Source organism: Neodiprion fabricii, chromosome 2 (genome assembly GCF_021155785.1).
Source record: "Neodiprion fabricii isolate iyNeoFabr1 chromosome 2, iyNeoFabr1.1, whole genome shotgun sequence".
Lineage (NCBI taxonomy): Eukaryota > Metazoa > Arthropoda > Insecta > Hymenoptera > Diprionidae > Neodiprion > Neodiprion fabricii.
This window is the reverse complement of record NC_060240.1, coordinates 23,131,194-23,152,602: the sequence shown is the minus strand read 5'-3', so window position 1 is coordinate 23,152,602 and position 21,409 is coordinate 23,131,194. Positions and strand designations below refer to the sequence as shown.

Sequence of the window (21,409 nt, the reverse complement as noted above, 5' to 3'; positions counted from 1 at the left end):
ACATGTGTTTTCATGAATTGCTCGAGATTCCCCACTTTCACGTGTAATGCAGTGTATTAGACATAGATATTTAGTTAGCAGAATCCAGGAAGCGAACCACGCTTCGTGCACACAAAGTAACGTAACTAAAAGAGGGGAAAAAGTGTAATAACACCGTCTATATTAGCTGAGCAGTCCGTGCACTGGAAGTCTTGATACCTACGTATGTACAACATACAACGACAGATTTATGCTTACGTAGGTACATCTAAATATGTACTACACAAACGGGTACGGCAGAATGCAGGTACATATGAAGTATAACAAGATAATGTCTCAAGCGAATTATTACTTCGTGGTGTAATATTAAAGAGAAAAAAGAAAATGTTTACGATGTAAAATCGACAACGTCCGGAAGAAGAAAGAAGAGGACACTGCATGGGTTATTCCAAAATTCTTTGATAGGTATTCAACTTTATCGTTGCATCTTACTTATTATAAGTATAACGTACGCATAGGTGCATACAGAGGCATTTATTAAATGCTGAACACATGACCCTTCAGTGAGAACAAGCCGCGGCAGCGAAAATGGCGACGTCCATCGCACACGTGTGCAATGACGAATAAGTGCAGACCTTGCATAATCAAGGTCGTCCAAGGTTAAATCCAACTTCTTTAATACCCTAACGAAAACTAGAAACTATAATAAAACGCAGAAAAGACGGGGATTGATATTGAAGTTGAAGAAAATTATTTATTGACCATTCCTACTGAGAACATTATATTTTTGTATCGACAATTCGATTAACATATTTCAAATACGGTAAAAACCGCAATTACGTACGTAGATTTTTGACATTCCACATTTAAAATCATTCTATTAGATGTACTTCTCTTTGTCTTTTCAAGCTCTCAGCAAAATTGTACTAAAATAAACTCTCTAATTAAAACATTTTAATTTTTTTTTTTTAAATCGGAACATTGATGCACGTACCTAAGTACAAAAGAGTAAACGCTGAACAAACAATCGTCAAGTTTGCATGAAATAATCTCAATGTACGCATGAGTTTAACTTCAGTAAGGCTTTTACTATATAATATGTTGTACTCCGTTTTTACGCATACCTATACACCTACATAGGTATGTAATCTGCCGCTGTATGTACGCAAAGGCAACGCTCTCGACATTACTACGAAAATAATACAGTAGACGGTATTCAGGGAGGGCACAACGGATCTCTTTAATATAACATTACGGTGCGGTGTATGACCAGCAGCGTGTAGAGCCCAGTTTGGCCCTGAACTCTGTCGCGTGTGTGTAATATATGTACGTCGTAATGCACACATATTCGATTTACACCCATGTGTCACTTGCTTTGTGATTGTTTATACTTGGTACGATGCGGCGTCTAGTGAAATACAACCAAACTAGTACAGACATTTCAATTATGACCAATATGTTTTTAGATTCTTCAAATTTGAAAATCCAAACAAGTTATAACTAGAATTTATTACTATTTATGTGCTAATTTTGACCACAAATTAAATTTTTTTTACTGTAACAGGTAATTGGAAACCCTAGATACTTAACCCCCCCCCCCCCCCCAGCAAGGCACGTGGTTTAAACGAGTAATTCGTTTTTAATTTTTATTTCTCTAAGGCATTTGAAGGAACAAATGGCGAGACTAGCCACGCATGCAAATCAATATTAGCAGGAAAAGAATTGTTCTCAGTTTGTTCGGGATGATCAAGCTGAGTTTCAAGTGTACCTACAGTACAACCTCTCAATAGTGCCACTTCCCTCTAAGTCGTGCTCGGGTGCTTCTCCTACTACCAGACTACAGTCAGGCATTTTCACGACGTTTAAGTTAATAACGTTATCATAGCGAAACATTGTGAAAAAGTCACTGTTTTATTATTTTTACAACGATTTTGAAGGAACTGAGATTTCCAAAATCGCAACATGACGGTTTTTCCTCAGCATGAATTGTTGCGGTAATGTCATTAACTTCAACATGATGCATTTTCCGCAATCTTCCTCAACAGTGCCGCTGGTGAAATACGTACAGTTAGGGATAAAAGTATTGTCCTTGCCATAACGGCGACTCGTCTACGCAACATAAGAAAACCAAACCGATTCTATGTGTTTCTTTACATCAGTATCCAGCCATGAAATAAAACAGCACAGGTTTGAATAAATAAATTAACTTAAAAAAATGAATCCTTATTTTATTTAAATTTATCCACTGTACGAATACTTCTGACCATCACTGTAGATAGTTACTTTAGTGATTCAGTACTACGTACGTAAATGAAACACAAAGTTACGAAAGTTACACTTTTTCGCGCGGTACTATTGATATGGTCGAAATCTAATTCTCAAGAACGAACGTTTATAGTCAGAGTGGAGGAACCGAGATTCTGAGAAATGTGTTCCCCTCAAATCCTCCAAAGTAAGGCACGTCAAGAGGCGATTTAGCAGGTTTTTTTTTTTTATTGATGATATTACATTTTTCATTTTTGGTTACGATAAAACTTTTCCAGATGGATTTGTTAAAAAAGATTGTGTTCTTGTGGGTGGATCTCCCAAATCACCCCTTGACATGCCTTGCTTTGGCGGATGGTTTCACACTTTTGAAGTGCTTAATGGCAGACAAAAAAACATACGTGTCGCTTAATTTTTAGTCTACTATAACGCGTTACAAAAGAAATCAAATCAGAAAGATCGACCTGGGGATACCTTCCTTGTTAGTTGCATCGTAAATTTTTATTGGTAGTTGCCACTTTAATGTACTTGGCACAACGGTTTTACACCTGCAATGAGGTGCTTTTTGGAGATATAGGTGTAAGATGTATGATCGAAAAACGATAATTACCTTAGTTTTGCGGCGTACTCAACTTCGATGGTGCATCTATCACGTATGAAATGTCCATATCGCTCCAGAAATTCGATACCTTTTTGTGTGTGCAACGAGAGATTCTCGTACTGGTCCTAAGAACAGAAAGAGAAAGAAGGTGATAAGTATGGCGGTAGGTATTTGTATGTAACATAAGCAGGTTTGACCATCGATATGGATATGATATTATACCATAGGTATAGATCTGCACGCCGAGTTAATGACTATTTTTACGCCGTAAAAACTTGATACTAACTATCTGATCGATTAACTAATCATACCACAAATTTACAGAAAATATTTCCTAATTGGTTCGAAAATTACTGCTGGACGAGCCTATCAAATGTACGGAATTGATCAATTAAATGAAAGGTTCCAAAAAAAAATTTCTAGAATTATTTTTTTTTCATGCGTTTTGTTTCACAGTCCGTGACCAACGGCCATGATTGCACCGAATCGATTTTATACAGACCATTTACAGCACCATCCGATTAAATGGAGAGTTCTGAAAGAAAATCTTTACAGCTAATTTTCATTGACTGGTTAATCCGGTTTAAAACCGAAAAAGTGCATTTTGATGGTGGGGAAATTTTGCGGTGATATATCTTCCGTCTTACAAATGAATATGCTGTGCGCCTCAAAGATCACATGGACTTAACCACCTAACCTAACCTAACCATCTCTTCTAAACTTATAAAGTAGCTTATAGGAGACCTTACGTGAAATTGACGACAGCGCCAAATCGACGATATTTGTCCCAACCGAAGGGCTTTCCCCTGTCTACGCCAATGACTCAGCCAATCATAAGCTTCTGTGGTTACGCCATGGCACGAAATTAACCATTCGTTTTGAATCGCCCTGTATTTTGGAAACTATTATAGCAACTGATAGCGCAACAATTGAACTTCAATTTTTTTAAACCGGGAGGAGGCATTTTTTCTTTACAAATATTTGTTTTCCGGAAAAATGATGGCAAATAAGTTCCCAAGGAACTCTAGAAATTGGTTCCTATAAAAGCGTCCGGTACCCAAGAAAGAGAGAGAAATAAATCCTTGTTAGGAGTAAATGTAAGGCAGGTATATTGTGTATATATGTATAATCGTATACGGTGATAGATATCGGCAATTTTTCCAAGGCTCGCCGTTATACCTGCGTCCGCAGTTAAGCTCAGACAACTGAGGTACTGTTTACTCGAAAATCAAGTTTCGAACGAGAGGCTTCAGTTTCATAACCTTTTCCGACACAGCGTCTCATACATGAAACATCTTTTTGTGGAACAGTTATTCAAGATTTACATTCAATTTTTGAGATAAAGCTATAATTTTGTTTTCATAATTGACTTTCTATGATGTCAATGTTGATGTTTTAAGTGGGGTTATGATGGTTCTGTGAATATAGTGGGCGCTATAAATAAACAGTATTGAAAATGTCTGTTTTTACAGAGTAAATGTGATTGTGGGAAGGTTACGGGGACTAGAAAAGTCGAACTCTGTAATCCTGCGTCTGTGGGGTTGCTAAAAACGAATCCGACGTCAAAATTTCAAAATTGAAGATGGCGGATCCAATATGGCGAACTGAAAGTACAAAAAATGTATCCTATTCACTCGTGTTAGATCCGCCATTTTGAATTTTGAAAAATTCTCAGATCTGACCCCATTTTCAAAATCTGTGACCGCGAGAATTCTCATGTTTCAAAGATTTTGACTGCAAGGAAAAGTGTACGTATGCTTCAAAGGGATAATAATATTGATATCAGGCTACTTTTTCATAGATTTTCATATTTATAGAGCTCACAGATTGCACGTTTTTAAAAGCTAGCAATCCATTATAGTAAAGTGTGTTCTTTTATCAAGTTTGAAAAAAATGTCTCATCTCCGTACATGCGTGAAAGTAAGGTTTCCCGAAGAAGAAAATCTCATAGTCACGTCAAAACCGTTGTGGTATATTCGTTAATGTCATTACTCCGTCGCTATTACAGTTATTCTCACGATCGGCAATATAGAACGCCACACAATTATCGGTATACCATTCCCGCTTCTTGATGGCACCGTTGCGAGAAATGAATGAATTGCGGTCTACATATACTTAGGAATGTATCGAAGCGTAAGAGGTAATTGAATTCTGTTTGCGTAATTGATGTTCATGAAAATGATTGCGTCGTGTTGGAAAAGTTTCCCATGCATCACACGACCGCAGATGAACTACTTTGACATCTGCTCGCAATATTCCACGAGGGTTGATTGATATTTGTACTGGATTACCAAGAAAATGAAGTTGACTTCTTTCTTTGAATTTTAGGATGTATACAGTGCGGTGTCCCATATTTAGGGTGTTGACGAGATTTTTCAAGCATACAATTATTTGAAACTGATTTGCGGGGTATGCTTGAAAAAATTCGTCAACACCCTAAATATGGGACATCCTAGCATACAGTTATAAAATTCTAAGACTTTTTATAAGGACAGTTTTCATCCTTCATAAATTTTGTTAAGAAAAAAAAATGTCTCGCCTCAAGATCTTGAATGCTAAAGAAATCACTTGGCAAATTCGAACGAATACTGTTCACAAAATTAGATCTGCCACATACTCCGAATTCGAGGTCTTTTCCGAACACGTTAAAACAGAGTCAAATTATACATCACATACGCATCGATTGCGTATATACAACATCGCTGAATAGAAGAATACATACATACATACATACATATTCTATCCATTGAATCTGAACAATACATAAAAGCGTTTGTCATCAGAAGGGGTAACGAAAATCGACGGTTGAGAACACGAAGGATGAATCCGTTATCATTTTCGCGAACGTACGTCATCACGAACTCGGGTCGAAGATGATAAATATCGTGAATGTGAAACGGGTAGACTGCACGAAGACACAATAGATGAGACCTAGAAGAATATAAAACGAGATATAAAACGTACACACGCCTACGGCCAAACAAATCAATCGATCGTTTATGGGTTCCTTGTTCTGTGACGTCACTGTACCATCAAAGCATTAAATCTTATTAATTCAGCTCCACTAAACTCGGGACATAAAGAAACCTCGCCTAATCCTACAAGACTACATTCGACCTACTTCTACATATAACCACGTGTGAACACAGTTAGTTAATGTATGTACGTTATATGCATAGGTATGTAAAGTCAGTATGTAAATACAATTTTCAAACCAATCTTCGGTTCTTCCCTGCGGTGCGGGCGATAATTTATTTTTAATATAATTTGCATCGTTTGTTTGGTACGCACTATTGTCATTAAACCGTGGAATCGAGTCGTTAGAATTCTATATTCAACTATAGATATTTTTCAGCCGAGGGGGAAGATAGTTTCGTACGGATTGAAGTATGAAATTAAATAAAAGAAAACTGAAAGAAATTGACAAGAATATTAAGATCTTTAAATTTAGAAGACGACACCTGGTAGCAGTGAATTTACTATGGAACTAAATAATTAATATTTATTTCCGAAAGTGGTCGTTCATCGCATATTTCAATTTACATTGACTCATTGTCACAAAAGAAAAATTCAAAAATTCTCCGTACCTTGATATTTGCAAAAATTGCGATTAAAAGAACCAGCTGATTATCCGCTTCAACGTCGTTTTGTTCCGACCCCGTCCACGTTATAGACTCCAATATATTAAACCTTTCACGCATACATTTTTCCTTACACACGATTTACTCGAAATTCTTGATACATAGGCTTTTACGGTAGCTGATTAGGAATCTAAACTCGAAGTTCGAAAATTCAAAATGGCCGATCTAATATGGCGGATGTTATTTCAAGAAGTTTTTGATTTTGATAAAACTCGATGTTGCACGATTTTTGGGGTGACTGATTACGAATCTGAACTCGAAATTCAAAAATTCAAACTGGCAGATCCAACAAGGCGGACCAACAAAAATAACAAGAAGTGGAAAATTACGCATTTTTTTATTTATTATTATTTCAATAAATAATATAAATTTTGTATTTTTTCCAGACCTAACAATATTTCAGGGACCATGTGGAACCAAAAAACTCGGCAGTTTTTACCAAAAAAGTAGTTTGATATATAAAAAAAAAAAAACTGCAAACAAACTACGCGTCCAGTTTTCTTTCCTATTATTATTATTTTCATTATGAATCTTCCGGTGTCTTTCATTTGCATTCCTCAGACCCGTCTAGAAACAAGGAAGTATGAATAATTGCTGTTTTTACGAGCGCGCTTTACGAGTGCTTGGCTACTGCACCAAAGAAATGTCTATGACGATTATTTCTCAACCACAGCTTAGGAAAGCACGAAAGACTGGGTCTGCAGTTAACGCGCTGGTACAAAAAGTGAAACTACGGCACCTTGCGTTCTATGAGTATAAAGTGCCTGAGCGAACTTTGCAGCAACGCTTAAAGGATCTAATTTTAACTTACACATATAATAACATGAAAAATCCTGAGAAATCATAAAACCTACAAGGTACTGAAGACGCAAATTACGGCTTATTATATTATTGATCCAAAATATGTAAAGATGCCATCTAATGGCACACGCGCGAGGCTCGTATTTAACCATTTCAGTCACAGTAGGATGCTCAGACCGTCCCACTTCAAAAATTTCCATGTCCGAGCCTTATCACAGTTTATTTACAACGTCAAATGATCTTTGTTACTTTGAATAACCCAAAATATTGAGTTGAAAAATGTGTGATTGAAATGGTTAACGGTCAAAGTCAATGTTCAAAGCGTATTTTACTCTTTATCACCTCAATGTAATAAAACGAAAGTGCAATTAGCTCGCAACGAAGTCTTCTGTCCATGTTGCCGTAGGTATAGAATAGACGGTATTAGACATAGATGATTGGTCAATCATAATTAATTTATTCATAAGTATTTCGATTTCGTATAAAAATTTTTATATCTTTCGTTGAGTAAGTTCAATTCAAGGTGTTGGTAGTATTATTTGTCTTCTCGTACGAAGTCTGCAGCAGGAATCACGACATTGACGACTAATACGATAAACACAGAAGTCGTATAGCAAGAAGGAAAGAAAGAAAAAAATTACCTCAATTTCAGCGTTCCTCGTTCAAGATTAAGTATACCTTATACACGGATTATAAATGTAAACTGCACAGTTTGTTAACCAGGTTACGCGTGCAAAATACATGCCTAACAGAGATAATTCATCAACTGCGACAGCTTTTCGCATTTTCTATGGTACAGGCATTATCTTACTTTCCGACAAGTCTGAAAGTTAATCAAATATCAAGCGTAACAGCTGTACACACGCATTGGGTATACACGTGGAATTAAAAAGTCAAGTTCACCGACTGCCACAAGCTGTGCAAAGGTGTAAAGGTGACGTTTTTATCATCATGATAATTTGAGAACTACATCGCGGAATGTTTACCGTTAATTTTTCGGGGTTAATTGTGTTTCTTTATTACATCGTCCGTTATTCCGTGTGTACACAAATTGATTCTATGAGCATGTAAACCACGATGCATGTATCTATCATTACACTATGCATGGTTGCGCGTATCAAGAACGAATTAACATGTACTCGAATACCTTAGTACCTTCATTACGGATTATAAAGAAACAACGTGTTCCACCATATCTTATACGTACGTAATACTAGAAGTTTAAGATTTGTTTTTATTTTTTGCAGCTCATGTCCACAATTACGAACAATCATTTTGAACTAAAGAATCTTAATTTTCTTCAAACTTTTTATGTTTTACTTAGGTTTAGAAATTGACGGTAACGATTAGCGCGCACTTTGAAAATATAAATTTCATGTATTCCAATTTGAAATAACATGCTTTTTTTTGTCTTGTTCATTTTCGTAATGGTTTATATATTCTTCGTTTTGTACTTTTTCGATCGTCAGGCGTCCGCAGAATTTTTGTACAATGCGGTCCACGGTTATTGTTGATTTACGAAATCATACATTTCTTTTCAATAAACGCACTGCAATGTGTAACAACAAAAAGGAGCCTGAAACGCCTGAAGAATCATCGCAAATAATAATAAAGATTAACCGGAACAAAATACACATGTATATACTTTTATCTATTGAACAGATATGATATACATAGGTATGCGTACAGAAAAGTTTCCACTTCAACCGGAAGTGGCGCTGATAAACGTATTATTTGGTATTACGAAGTACTTATACTACATACATACACACACATTTTTGTGGACCCATGAATTATATTAATATCTGTTGTACATGTTCAAAATTTATACATTTTGCAACATATAGAAAAAGTTTGCCACAAACGTATTGAAAACTTTCTGGTTGCTGAAAATGTTGATTTTTACGATAAAATTAAAAAAATTCCTGTTAACCGCAAGGGGAAAAAAATGGTGCGATTATTTCTTTCTTGATGTAAAAAATCAAATTTCTCACCAAATTGTGAGCGCAACTTTGTCGCATCAGTAAGATGTTAGGTATGTACATACAGAAAAAAGATTCAGGTATAGCTTAAAAGAAAAATGTGGTATGGTAAATTTTAACAGCTCAAGTTTTCACGTACGAGGCGTGTATTCAAGAGTATTTCCGGCGCTGATTAGAATTCAAGTCGTGTTAAATAGACGCCGCATTCTACACGGCAATAAAATTCGATCAAACGGTCCGCATAAGTGAGTAGGTATGTTATAACGGGTTATTACGTGAAAATGTCACACGCAAGTAATTTAACCCTTTGAGTGACACATTATTGTGCTCAGTCAACTTTCACAAGATAGTATTCTCTGGGTTTTGGGGTCCAATATTACGAATCTGAAATCAATTTCAGAAATTCAATATGGTGGCCAAAAAATTCGAATTTGATGAAATACGGTCAAAAAAATCGTATGCAGGAGTTTTCGGGGTCACTGATTGGATTCGCCATACTGAATTTTTTAAATCTGAATTCACATTCGTAATCAGCGAAGCCAAAAACTTATAATTTGTGTAAAACATATATATGTGTAGAGGGGTAACTTTCTCGAAAATGAATTATTCCCTCAATGTTCACGATTTCAATCAATTTGTTTCCAACGATGATTCTTTACATTATATCACAATAATCACTCGCGACTATTGAAAATCCATTAGTATACTACGAGACATAGCAAAAAAACCGATAAGAAATATGTTAAAAAGTTTTCAAAACATACAAAAAATGAATATAAGATAGGTGGTAAGAATACTTAACAGTATGACTCAAACGGTTAACGAACAAAGTAAAGTCGCTTAGATTTGTACAATTGATGGTACATTTTACCACAATTTGCTTAGATTTCGGCATTCGGAAGTACATCCGTTCTACGAACAGACATTTGACTCATTGTTCACGAATGGCCGTCTCATTCACTCCCTAAATTGCATAAGTGTAGACTACTGTAGACTGATCTCGGTAAGAAATGTACCCTAAATTGCACAAATACATGCGTATATACCCAATGTTAAATTGCCACAGAATAACCTGGTGTATAAATGATAATACCTACGTAGGAATATAAAACAAATATGGCGTGCACGGCTTACACTTACATACTTTTACCCAGGGACAGGGTATACCTATATTCGGCAGCAGAGTGGAGGAAAACAAGTGGATGGATGCATTACATGAGTCATTCAAGAGCCCTCTTATCGATCCTGGACACGTTACTATATCTACATATGTTGCAGACACGTATATGAAGCATTCCACGGCAACTCGATCGGGTTCTGACCTCATCTTCGTTAGTTCGGTTGAAACTATTAAGCCAGTGATAATTACACCTAAGTTAAAATGTCGCGATTCTTTTGTTTTTCCGCTCCTTCACCTAGCGGTTTCCGAGTTATAAGTATTCGACCTTTTCAAAAATTCTCAAGAATGCATCTTTCCTTTTTTTCACGTCGTTTTCAGATCGTTTGCATGTTTTTTTGTTTTCATTTCATTTAGAAGTTCAGCAATTTTTTCATTACCAAGATCAGTAAGCAACGTTTTAGAAAAATTTGTCACAAAAAAAAAAAAAAAAAAATGAGACATCTGATTGAATGTTAAAAAATACAGAGACATTATATATTATTCGAGAAACGCTCGTATAAGCGGCCCTTCCCTTCTCTCACCTCAGCCTCGCATTTAGCGACGAATAAATGACTCGGTATGTTGCAATTATATAGAAGCTGAAATGAGTTTATTTTTCTCTTTTTGTTACTATTTTAAAACTTAGCGTCTTCGCGTAATAGGAGGATTCAATTCCCAGAATTTAAAAACGTAGAAAGTTCAAGAATAGACAAGTTAAAATACAGAAAGATCATATGGCATATTTTTGAGAATTTTCGAAAAAGGTGGAAGTATGGAAGTGTTTGAAAATTTATAAATAACAAAAATTTGACCATTGAAAAATCGGTGATTTCACAGTGCTGATGTAACCTCAAAATCAGTAAAAGTTTTGACGGAATATAACTTGCGAAAGGCTGTTGGAGTAATTGTCAGTGAATACCCCATGTATTGGTAAGTGGTGGGCAAAGCTCCGAATTGGTGCCCGCCACTCTCAATTCTTTTATGTATCCAGGATCTATATGCGCATGTCTGACAATCTCTTTAACGACGTACATTATCAATAAATTAGAGGGGTGCAAACGAACTAAAGTGAAATGACATTCCAATGATATCCTCCTACGTGTATAAGCTACATAAATAAAAGCTCTTCATCCGTTCGCCAATGGATAAATCCCTTGAAATCTATTCGGCTTAGGTATCGAAACGAAAGGTTGGGGGCAAGGTTGACACTCCGAATTTGAAAAGTTCCGAAAGCGCTTAAATCCGAACTATTGGTAGCGAAACTTGAAGTAGAGAAATCAAACTTTCACGAAACAACAAAGTTCCGAAATGCAAGATACCGAAAATTCAATTTACGATAGAGCAAAGTTCCGGAAAATAAAGTTTCGACGGAGTAAAATTCCGAAAATTAATATTCAGCGAGTGGGTGTGAAAAATCAGAAAAACCGGAAATCTGAATTACCTGGATTCCGAGCGTCAAATTTCACCAAGCCAGAAATTCACAGAGCTGAAAATCTTCGATCATTCGGAATTTCGATGTCTCAGATTTTTAAATATTCTCATATTCGCATTTTCTGATCTTTTACTTGGCCAAGTTATGATGTCTCGTCATAATTTGATTTCTATACTTTAACTTTCTTCACGAAAAATGCCAAGTTTGCCGCTTTCGGAACTTTTCAAACTCGGAATTTCAACTCCATCCCGGTTGTTGCGACTAAAATTGATCATTTGTTGAATTGGTCTGAAAAAAAATCCAAGCCCACAAATGTTATTGACAAAATTCAATTGTCAATCATTTTTATGAGGTTGAAGTTGGTCGAGATCATTTCGATGTATTTTCAAGACAAATCGTTATTCTACATCGTTATAGGAAGGTCTGAAATTCACCCACGTGAAGCCTCCCCACTTCCAACAAATTAATGTTTTGAATATCGTTCACAATTGTTCTAGGTTTGTTCTACATTGTTCCAAAAGTTTGTATTCATGATTTACAGAATACAATAAGACAAAAGTAAAAACCGTTTTTTGACCGAGCCCCTCACTTTTGGAAAATCGAACTTTTTTTTTGCTGTTCCGGCTTGTTCTAGTTGTTCTAAAAAAATTTCCAAAACAGTCAACCCGGGGTCGCTAAAAGCTGCAAAATATTTTTTACTAGCCCTCCACTTTTGGAAAATCTAACTTTTTTCGATTGTTTTAGGTTATTCTAGTCGTATTGAACATTGTTTCAAATGTACGATGTAGTGTATCGAACCTTGGACTCGTAAAATTCAAGAACGGGGTCTTCGGTCACCTAGGTTTCCGAGGATAAAGTTTTCAACGTGTTTTGGTGGTACTGAACATTGTTCCGAAAGTATGACGCAGTGAGACAAACCAAATGGGTTTTTGGATTTTACGACTGCGTGATTCGACTCAATACATGGTGCCTATGGAACACCGAACTGGACGACTAGAACAACCTGGAACACGTTGAAAAGTTTTGTTTTTGAAATAGTAGGCGATCTTAAAACCCGTTTTTTAATTTTACGAGCTCATGGTTCGACACACTACGTCGTGCTTTTGAAACAATGTTTAGAACACCGGAATCGCAATAACTAGATATCTTCAAGGTCATTGTCAAGTTTAAAACTGATAATTTTTCTCTCAACATCTCGTTATGTTTCGAACTTCAACTTCGTTTACTTTTTTTTTTAGTGGTAGGAAGGTACCTTTACTTAAAATTAAAAAAAAGAAAAAAAAAACCGGTAGGTCCGGCCCACGCGTTCAAGCAAAAAGAGGTTTCAAATCTTTGCTTCTTCTGAAGGCGCACATGTCAAATATCTTATACATGCGTATATCGTCATACTTCGGATGTATAATATAAATGGGAATGAAAAAAAATTGCCGAGATATTTCGGCGCCTCCGTACGTTTATATTAATACATCATGACACAAACTTTTTCCTTCTTCCAACTGCGCAGAAGTATGTGATGAATTCCACGCAGCAGTTCTCGAGAATCATCAATTCTAACGGCCACAGATAATTTTAAAAATATTTTTAATACACGATGTTTATTTATTTATAGAGAGAAAAATCTATTTTACATCTTCGTGCGTGTGTGGATACTATTATTATTGTTATTATTATAAAAAGATAATTAACATAATCTTTTGTGCAAAATTTAAACCACACATTGTAGAATTTTATTTCAACAAGTATATTTATCATAGTTTGTTTGAATGATTGTATTTTATGTATATTATGTATATAGGCTGATTCGCCAAATTTTAGCCAGCTGTTTGGAGTCAAAATTTTGATATTGACGAAATTTGGATATGCCGTCAAATTCCAGATCACTGAAATATCAATTCATCATTAATGATGGATGGACTCATTTTCTATCGACTCTGAACACTTCAGGATATACTTTAACATATGTATTCTTTCACATAAGAGAAGCAAACAAATTATTAAATAATTTTTGTGTTCATACTCCGGAAATTTGAGATCTCTAGAAAAATATACCAATTCAATCGTTATCCCGTTTCGATCTCACTCTGAAAATTTTAGAATATACTCCGGAACTCTACTTTTTGAAACGAAGAAATAAAAACAATTTATTTTTTGGGTCTTCACACATACATATCTGACTGAAAAAGTAAATAAACGTATTTTTTCGCCACTTTCTGATGATCCATCTCAAAATAGATATTATATTTGGAAACATGTAACACATTTCACAACAAAAAAACATAAGCCATAAATTTTTTTCGATGACAAGAAATATAAAAATTCGACGTCCGATCCTAAAACGTGAAAAAATTTCAGCAAATTCGAAAATTTCACCACAAAAAGATGGCCGAAGGTTCGTAGATCGCCCGCATGTTACGGATCCTACTGGGTTACTTCATGGAAACGTTATAAATACAGGCAATAATTTAACACCGGATACATTTTGTTGATAGGTATTTCATACTCCATGTTAAACTGACTATGGGACATTTCCGTGAAATGACCCGTTACCCATGTATAATTATCAAGTGGTATAAAAGTATTAGCATATTTCAAAACTTTCGAGGTCTCGAGATGTGTTATTTATTACAATTATATCGAACTCCCTGCAGCTCGATAGAACTGCGCCTCAACTTCTTATCTTCCTTGCATCCTTCCCAAGAGATTAAGTGTACATGTATATAGCCATGTATATATATATATATATATATATATATATATATATATATATACATACGAAACACGTAGGTGTCTAGATTACATTAGTACAACTTACTAAAGCATTCGTCGGCAGTTTGTTAAACAGAGTGACAAATCGACCGTTTGGTGATTCACCGCCGTTGCTCTTTGTGGAAACATTTGAATCGAGTAAAGCGGATTCCGTATTGAGTGATTCACTAATTATCTATAAAGGCAGAGTTAAAAACGAAAAGAAGCAATTTGGATGAGTCGTTCGAAATTTGACGACGTTGAAATATTTAACAAAATATAAAAACACAACGTACCTGTTCTACGACTACGTTCATACTACTTCAACTACTGCAGATTTACAAGATATTCGTAAAAAAATACACGTCGAAAAATTGGTGGTGTTGAAATTTACCAAAAAACAGTCCTAATTCGACTACATAAAGCGAGTTTTTTTTTCTTTACTTTGCTTTTGTAAAGTAAATTACTCCCCGTATTAGCATAACATGCATATAATTCTGGATTTGGAAAGCAAAGTGAGCTATTATTTATTCAAATCAGATATGAGGTACAATTTTCTCCTCAATAATTATTAATAGGTTGAATAGTGCGAACTATTTCATGCAAATCCTTCGATTTATTTCGTTTCCCTATTTCGAGGGAACATCGTTTGCCCTTAATTCAAGTAGATTGATCTCAGGTGCACTTGTTCACTCCATAATAAATTCCGCAATTATTTCAATCCAATATTGTTTTTGACTAGATTGTTTACCTACAGAGGTGGATTCTGACCGATTCAAGGCCATCTGTTAGAAATCATCTCCGTATAGGTGTACACCTGACACATCCTCAAATTGAGCTTGATCGAGGGTAATATCAGCTTATTTATAAGTGGAATAGACTGCAGAAACTCCAAGATTAACCATCGCCTTGATTGTTCGCGTAAAAGTCACTACTCAGGATACATTGTTTTACACCAATAACAATACACACAGCTGAAAATATTTCGCCGATAAAATTTCTACGTCATGAACCATACATGTATCACCGGCGATACCTTTTTCCACTCGAATTCAATTCATTCGCGACTATCTTCTCTCCGCTGTATCCGCGTGGTCTTGACCTGCGAAGTGTTAAAAACGGCTCCTACTTGGCTTACGTATACCGAGCGGTTCTCTTGAAAGAACCTGCTCGTAACACGCGCGGTTCAATTTGCTTGATTGGAAACCTTCGCCGAAAAGAACAAACTCCCTAGAATTTATCGGTTGACGAGCGACATTCAACCATAACCTCTCGCTTATTGAGAATCGGTCACGCTGCCTACCATGCTAGTAACATATTTACGAAGTTGGCTATATTCGCATCGTGGCGTGATTATAGATGGTCTACCTAGAACTCCTACGACACGCTCCCTACTTCGAGGTCAAAACCTTCGAGTAATTTTGTACCAACTGTCCGAAGAAATTCTCATATTGTTACGGTATTATTTTTCTGGCAAACGGTTCCCTGCTCCGTAACGCCATCGTGTAGAGTACACGTCACACAACGGTCATAGCAGTTTGACAGTTATGTATTGTGCAACATTCCCGGTTATTCGTGGAGTGAATCGAAAATAGATTGTTTCGAATATTATTCGCAGATGAATATAAAGTTTGTAGTGAAAATGGCGGATCCGCGTATCGTGCCGTGTTATGGAAATATTTGCGCACATAGTGTAACACTTAAATTCCATGATTTAGTTTTTGTACCTCGCACTGATGTTCGAATTGTTCGATATTTCAAAAAATAAGCGTATTCTCAGGTACACGAATCCCCACGCAGATTCAACGTCACAACGATTAATCACCACCGATCTAGGGTATTTTGGCACCGTTGGTACCGAATTTGTGTAAGTCCAGTCCGGCGCGAAAGAAACTTTTTTTTAGAGAAAAAAGCTGCGAGTTGCAATTGTCAAGCAGGTCCTTTCGGGAGAACCTCTCGGTATCTATATACGTGTAATACGTGAGCAGCCACATACTTCCATACGTACGGTACACACACCGTGCGAGACAATGACTCTGATGCCGATCACGACCTGGGCCAACGCTCGACAACCGGACGGAGGAATTTACTTACACGCGTTTTACCCGCGCCGTAATCGTCGGTGTCAGCTGTTCAAGCTAGCTTTAAAACGAGGATGAACGAGGATGAACGAGTTTCGACGAAGCATATTAAAGACTCTAACTCGCAGGAGACGAAACCTCGACGTCTGTGTAATCTGACAAAGGGAGATGAGAAAATTTTAGTCACCCTAGTTTTCAAATCAGAAGAGATAAATGTAAGTTCGTTTCTTCGTGTCGGTGACATGACCAATAAAAAAACTTCCCGACAATCTGTGTTGTGAAATCAGTAGAAACTCGCCGCCATTAGTCTCTGTTCTAGGGAATTTTTCGTTCTACCAGCAAGCTTTCGTAAGGTCATTTCTTCATTTCGCCGACACGGCTAATAAAAATGCTTCCTGACAATCCATGTTGCGAAATCAGTAGAAGCTCGCCACCATTAGTCTCTGTTCTAGGGAATTTTTCGTTCTACCAGATAACTTTCGAATTTACCGGTCACCAGGTGTTCTAGGTAATTTGAAATTCGCAGATTCAAACTGGAGACGTCGAGCACCAGAAAAATCAAGCGAATCGAATATTTTTAAGTGGGAATTCCATTCCAACATGACGTCACTTAGTCTGTAACGGCCAAAACGAGTACGTATATAAACAAAATTTAAGCCGCATCGTTCGTATCTCTAAAGTTCGACGAAGTATCGGAACGATAAGCGTAAGGCGTGGTCGTCACCGAGGTAAGACTGCTTAAATTTCGAACCGCGTTCCCTTACCTCGATTCGAATACATTTCTTAAGTAGGTAGGTATATACTCGTTATACGCAATGGTTCGAATCTTGATGTGAAAAAATGTAGTGATCTTTAAGATCCAAAATTGGTTGGGCACGGCTAAACAACATAGAGTCGAATTATAGTGCGAATATAATCTGCTGATCCTGTTTTAGGCCAATTTTATTTCCTGTAAAGGCACTGCAGAGAACTTTGGGCAAGCTGTCGTACGAGTTTCCACGATTTCTCTTTTTACAAATTGAATACAATTTTCGATACAACTGTGGTATATATATAGAATAGATTATGCGGAACAACTATGACATGTGGTACTGACCATCCCGTTTATAGTTTCGTTCGAATGAAGGTTCAGAACTTCGAGCAAATACAGTAAAATGCGTAAATGCCTCAACTTTCTAGCTAACTTGTTTTCGGTCCGAAAGAAAATGAAAGTTCAATTCTATGCGAATTATGTGACAATGACAGGCGATGCATCTGTCGTGAGAAAATGGGATGCATTGTCAAATAATTTGTATAGAATCGCGGTCGCATTTTGTTTCGGGCCGAAAACAAGTTAGCCGGAAGGTTAAGGCATTTACGCATTTTACTTTACATACATCATTGCATTGATTTCTTTTTCTATGGTGAAAAAAAAAAAAAAAATACCACGATTTCCAATCTCTGACACGACTGTAAATGTTGGCATTATAATAAATACGTCATTTTAAATTCCAAGTATAAATGTTCTTGAGTGATAAATGTTTCGTGTCAAAATGTGAAAATCATCGTTTAGTAATTCCGTAAATAATCTTTTCTTCGACCCACTTTTAGGTGAAATTTTTTTCTTCATTTTGTTACCAAAAATTTCCTCAAATTATAATGTTTCATTTTCATTATTTTCCAAAATAACCTTCTTTTTGCTATAATAAAAACTCCACTTTCAGCAAGGTCTCAAACATTTTTACATATTTTACTAGATTTTTTTGAGTTCTTTCAATTTTTATACAGTCAAGTCATATAATAGATTCGGGTAAATGGATACGTTTTTTTCAAAAATTGGCATGTGTCAACCAGTTTTCTTATAAAAAAAAAAAAAAAAAAATTTCAAGTAAATAATTGAATTAGCGATCTTGATCGATGACTCTTGGAATGCCCCATTAATATTATACCTACGTATATTATTATCATACGCTCCATGATATTGTTACAGGCATATGTGACGTATAGGTGTGGTAGACATATGCATTAAGCTTATCTGCACAGAAGTTTTAATATTGACCTCGTTATAATCTTCCCCAACGATGTTCTTCAGAATGATGGATCGCCGAACAATATCATTATTATTTTTTATCATTTCAAAGCTTGTGAATTTCTCATACCTACTACTCATCCTGATATACAAATATACATATACATATTTTGCACATTATGAATTCGTCGCACAGATGTTCGTTATTACATAACAACGGCATGGTAAATTACATCACGAGGAACTAAATTCGACGCTAATTGCGTTGCGGTAGTAACCAGTCTTATATATATATATATACACAGACAAATAGACACACGTATGGAGCAAAAAGGTGCGTGCATAACATAGATTGTTAAATATATCCCCCGTCCTCCCTGCGTCACTTTTTTTTTTTTTTTTTTTTTTCTTTTCGCCACCACTTGGCAGACCTGAGAGGAGGTTGCGTATGTTTTTTTCGTCTGTTATTCTTTCACTGCAGAGGTTGTTTAAATGAGAGCGAACCGCGTCACTTGTTTCAAGTCGTCGTCGTCGTCGTCGCGTTTGTAGTCTGCATTTCGCACATGCCAAATACCCGGTGAAAATGTACTCTACGATAACTTTTTTTTCGAGCTTGATCAATCATTCTAGCATAAAGCACGGATTATTTCTCAAAACATGTAAATGGTACATTTCATGACATCTCGATTAGGATTACAATTCGATGTCTCAGATTAAATTTCTAATTTTTTGGATGAAAGTACACAAAGAAGAACGCAATCGCAATTTTTTTCCAGAATTTCTTGACCCAGCGTATCTAATGTGAAATTTAAAAACCTGAAAAAAAAGTCCAGATTCTAAGATTTGAAAAAATTCAGAAAAATCTTATGAAACATTACAAATTGTTGACATCTGTTATAAGATGAAGATTTCGTAACTTTAAAAGATGAATGAGAAAAATAAAAAAAAATTTAATTATTGTTATTGGATTGCATTTTTGATCAGAATAAACATGAATGCTCATTATAATATGGGCCGAAAAATGTCTATTCAGTGAGATAACACTTCGAAATCGTAGTTCCTTCAAAATCACTCTAAAATTAAGAAAATAGTAATTATATTTTCTCCAGTGTTTCGTTACGATAACGTTACTGACTTCAACCTTGTCAAATTGATTTGAAAAGTTTACGAAATTTGAACATATATTTTTTTGTCTTCAAATTACGGTGAAACTGGTTAAATCTTTCAAATATTTTCTCCAGTATCTCTATAAATATTTAAATACCTCGTGAAAAGTGTTTGAATGTAGAGAATTTTTTATATAATAATAATTAGAGGGAGTTTGTACGAAAGACTCGATTGATTTCACAAAGTTTTGCACTGCGGTTTTTGATTCAGTACAGTGTTTTTGTTTTGCAAGAAATTTAAGAAAATTATTGGCAGATAAATATTTCCACCATTGTAGATGATCGGAGGGCAACTGCGACAAAGCAGGATGTGGAGGGCTGAAGAGGAAGCAAGGAAGGAACGAAGGAAATAGAGAACAAGTGAAGAAAACAAAGGAAAATGGAAACAACAGGAAAATAATCACGGAGAATTACTTGGAATATCCGTTCATTGCCCGTTTGTCCGTCGGTCAGCGGTTGGCAGAGGAATTAGAATATAGAACAACAAACATAAATATGCGGCGGAAGTTAGTAACGTTGTCATAATGATTCATGTTGCGGAAAACCACTTGTTCCGTAATTTTATATATCTGTAAAACGCGGTAAATTATAATAAGCGAAGTTATTCATTTTTTCAAAATTTAACCACTTCAAAGTCACTACAAAAATGCAAAATAGTACGAGATTGAAGTTAGTAACGTTATCGTAACGAAACGTTGGGGAAAAATTCACTATTTTCTTAATTTTGCAATATTTTTTAAGGAAATAGGATTTCAAAGTGTGAGTGTGTTTTGTTCTATTACGGTTTAATGAATTTTATACAATTCCAAAATCGAGAAATAACGGTTTTACCTCAGCACGAATCGGTACGATTACTAACTTCAATATGATAAAACAATTATTTTTCCCCCTAATGTTTCGACACGCTAACGTTACTAATTTCAGCCTCGTACATAAGTTGAAAAAGAAGAATAATAAGAGGATGCGTGAATAACGACCGCGTATTGAGTTCGAGAAGAAGAGCGAAGAAGCAAGAGAATGTTCGTATAAGTTACCTTTGATAAGCCGGCTCAAACTGATAAGATAATTGTGCGGTGTGTGTAAATCTTAATCGTAGATACTATTATTGACCGAGCGTAAAATTGCTGAAGCGTTCGTTCGTCGAAACTTATAGCCTGCAACCAAGAATGGTAAAAGGAAGAGAAAGAAGGAATGACAGATATAATAACAACGCTGCGTTCGCCGTGTGATTGGTCGCTTTGTGTCAGATTATACAAACGTACATGCATGCATACACATAGGTATATGGACGTGGAAAAAATGAAAGCAGCCGAGAAATTTCACAAGTAGAATAAGTTCGGTCGTAATGGACTGAGATAAATATCTCGAGATAAATTTGACAAAATGTAACCAAATCCCGAGGCACCTATATCAATCCTAATTTTAAGTCTGACCCAAAGCCTTAGAATTCTAGAAGGCTGGAGTTAGTAACGTTATCGTAACGTAACGAAACATCGTGGAAAAAATCGTTATTGTACAATTTTAGAACGACTTTCATGGGATTGACTTT

General features: G+C 35.9%; 1 protein-coding gene across 7 annotated transcripts in view; it reads right to left on the bottom strand.

Annotated features, from left to right (window-relative positions):
* Nucleotides 1–21,409, bottom strand: part of LOC124175735 (formin-binding protein 1-like) — a 43,736-nt gene that overhangs the window by 19,060 nt on the left and 3,267 nt on the right. For all 7 annotated transcript variants that reach the window (XM_046556203.1, XM_046556207.1, XM_046556204.1 and 4 more), the window contains exon 2: nt 2,855–2,970. In XM_046556203.1, coding sequence (XP_046412159.1) covers nt 2,855–2,970 — 116 coding nt within the window. The remainder of the gene's footprint in view (nt 1–2,854; nt 2,971–21,409) is intronic.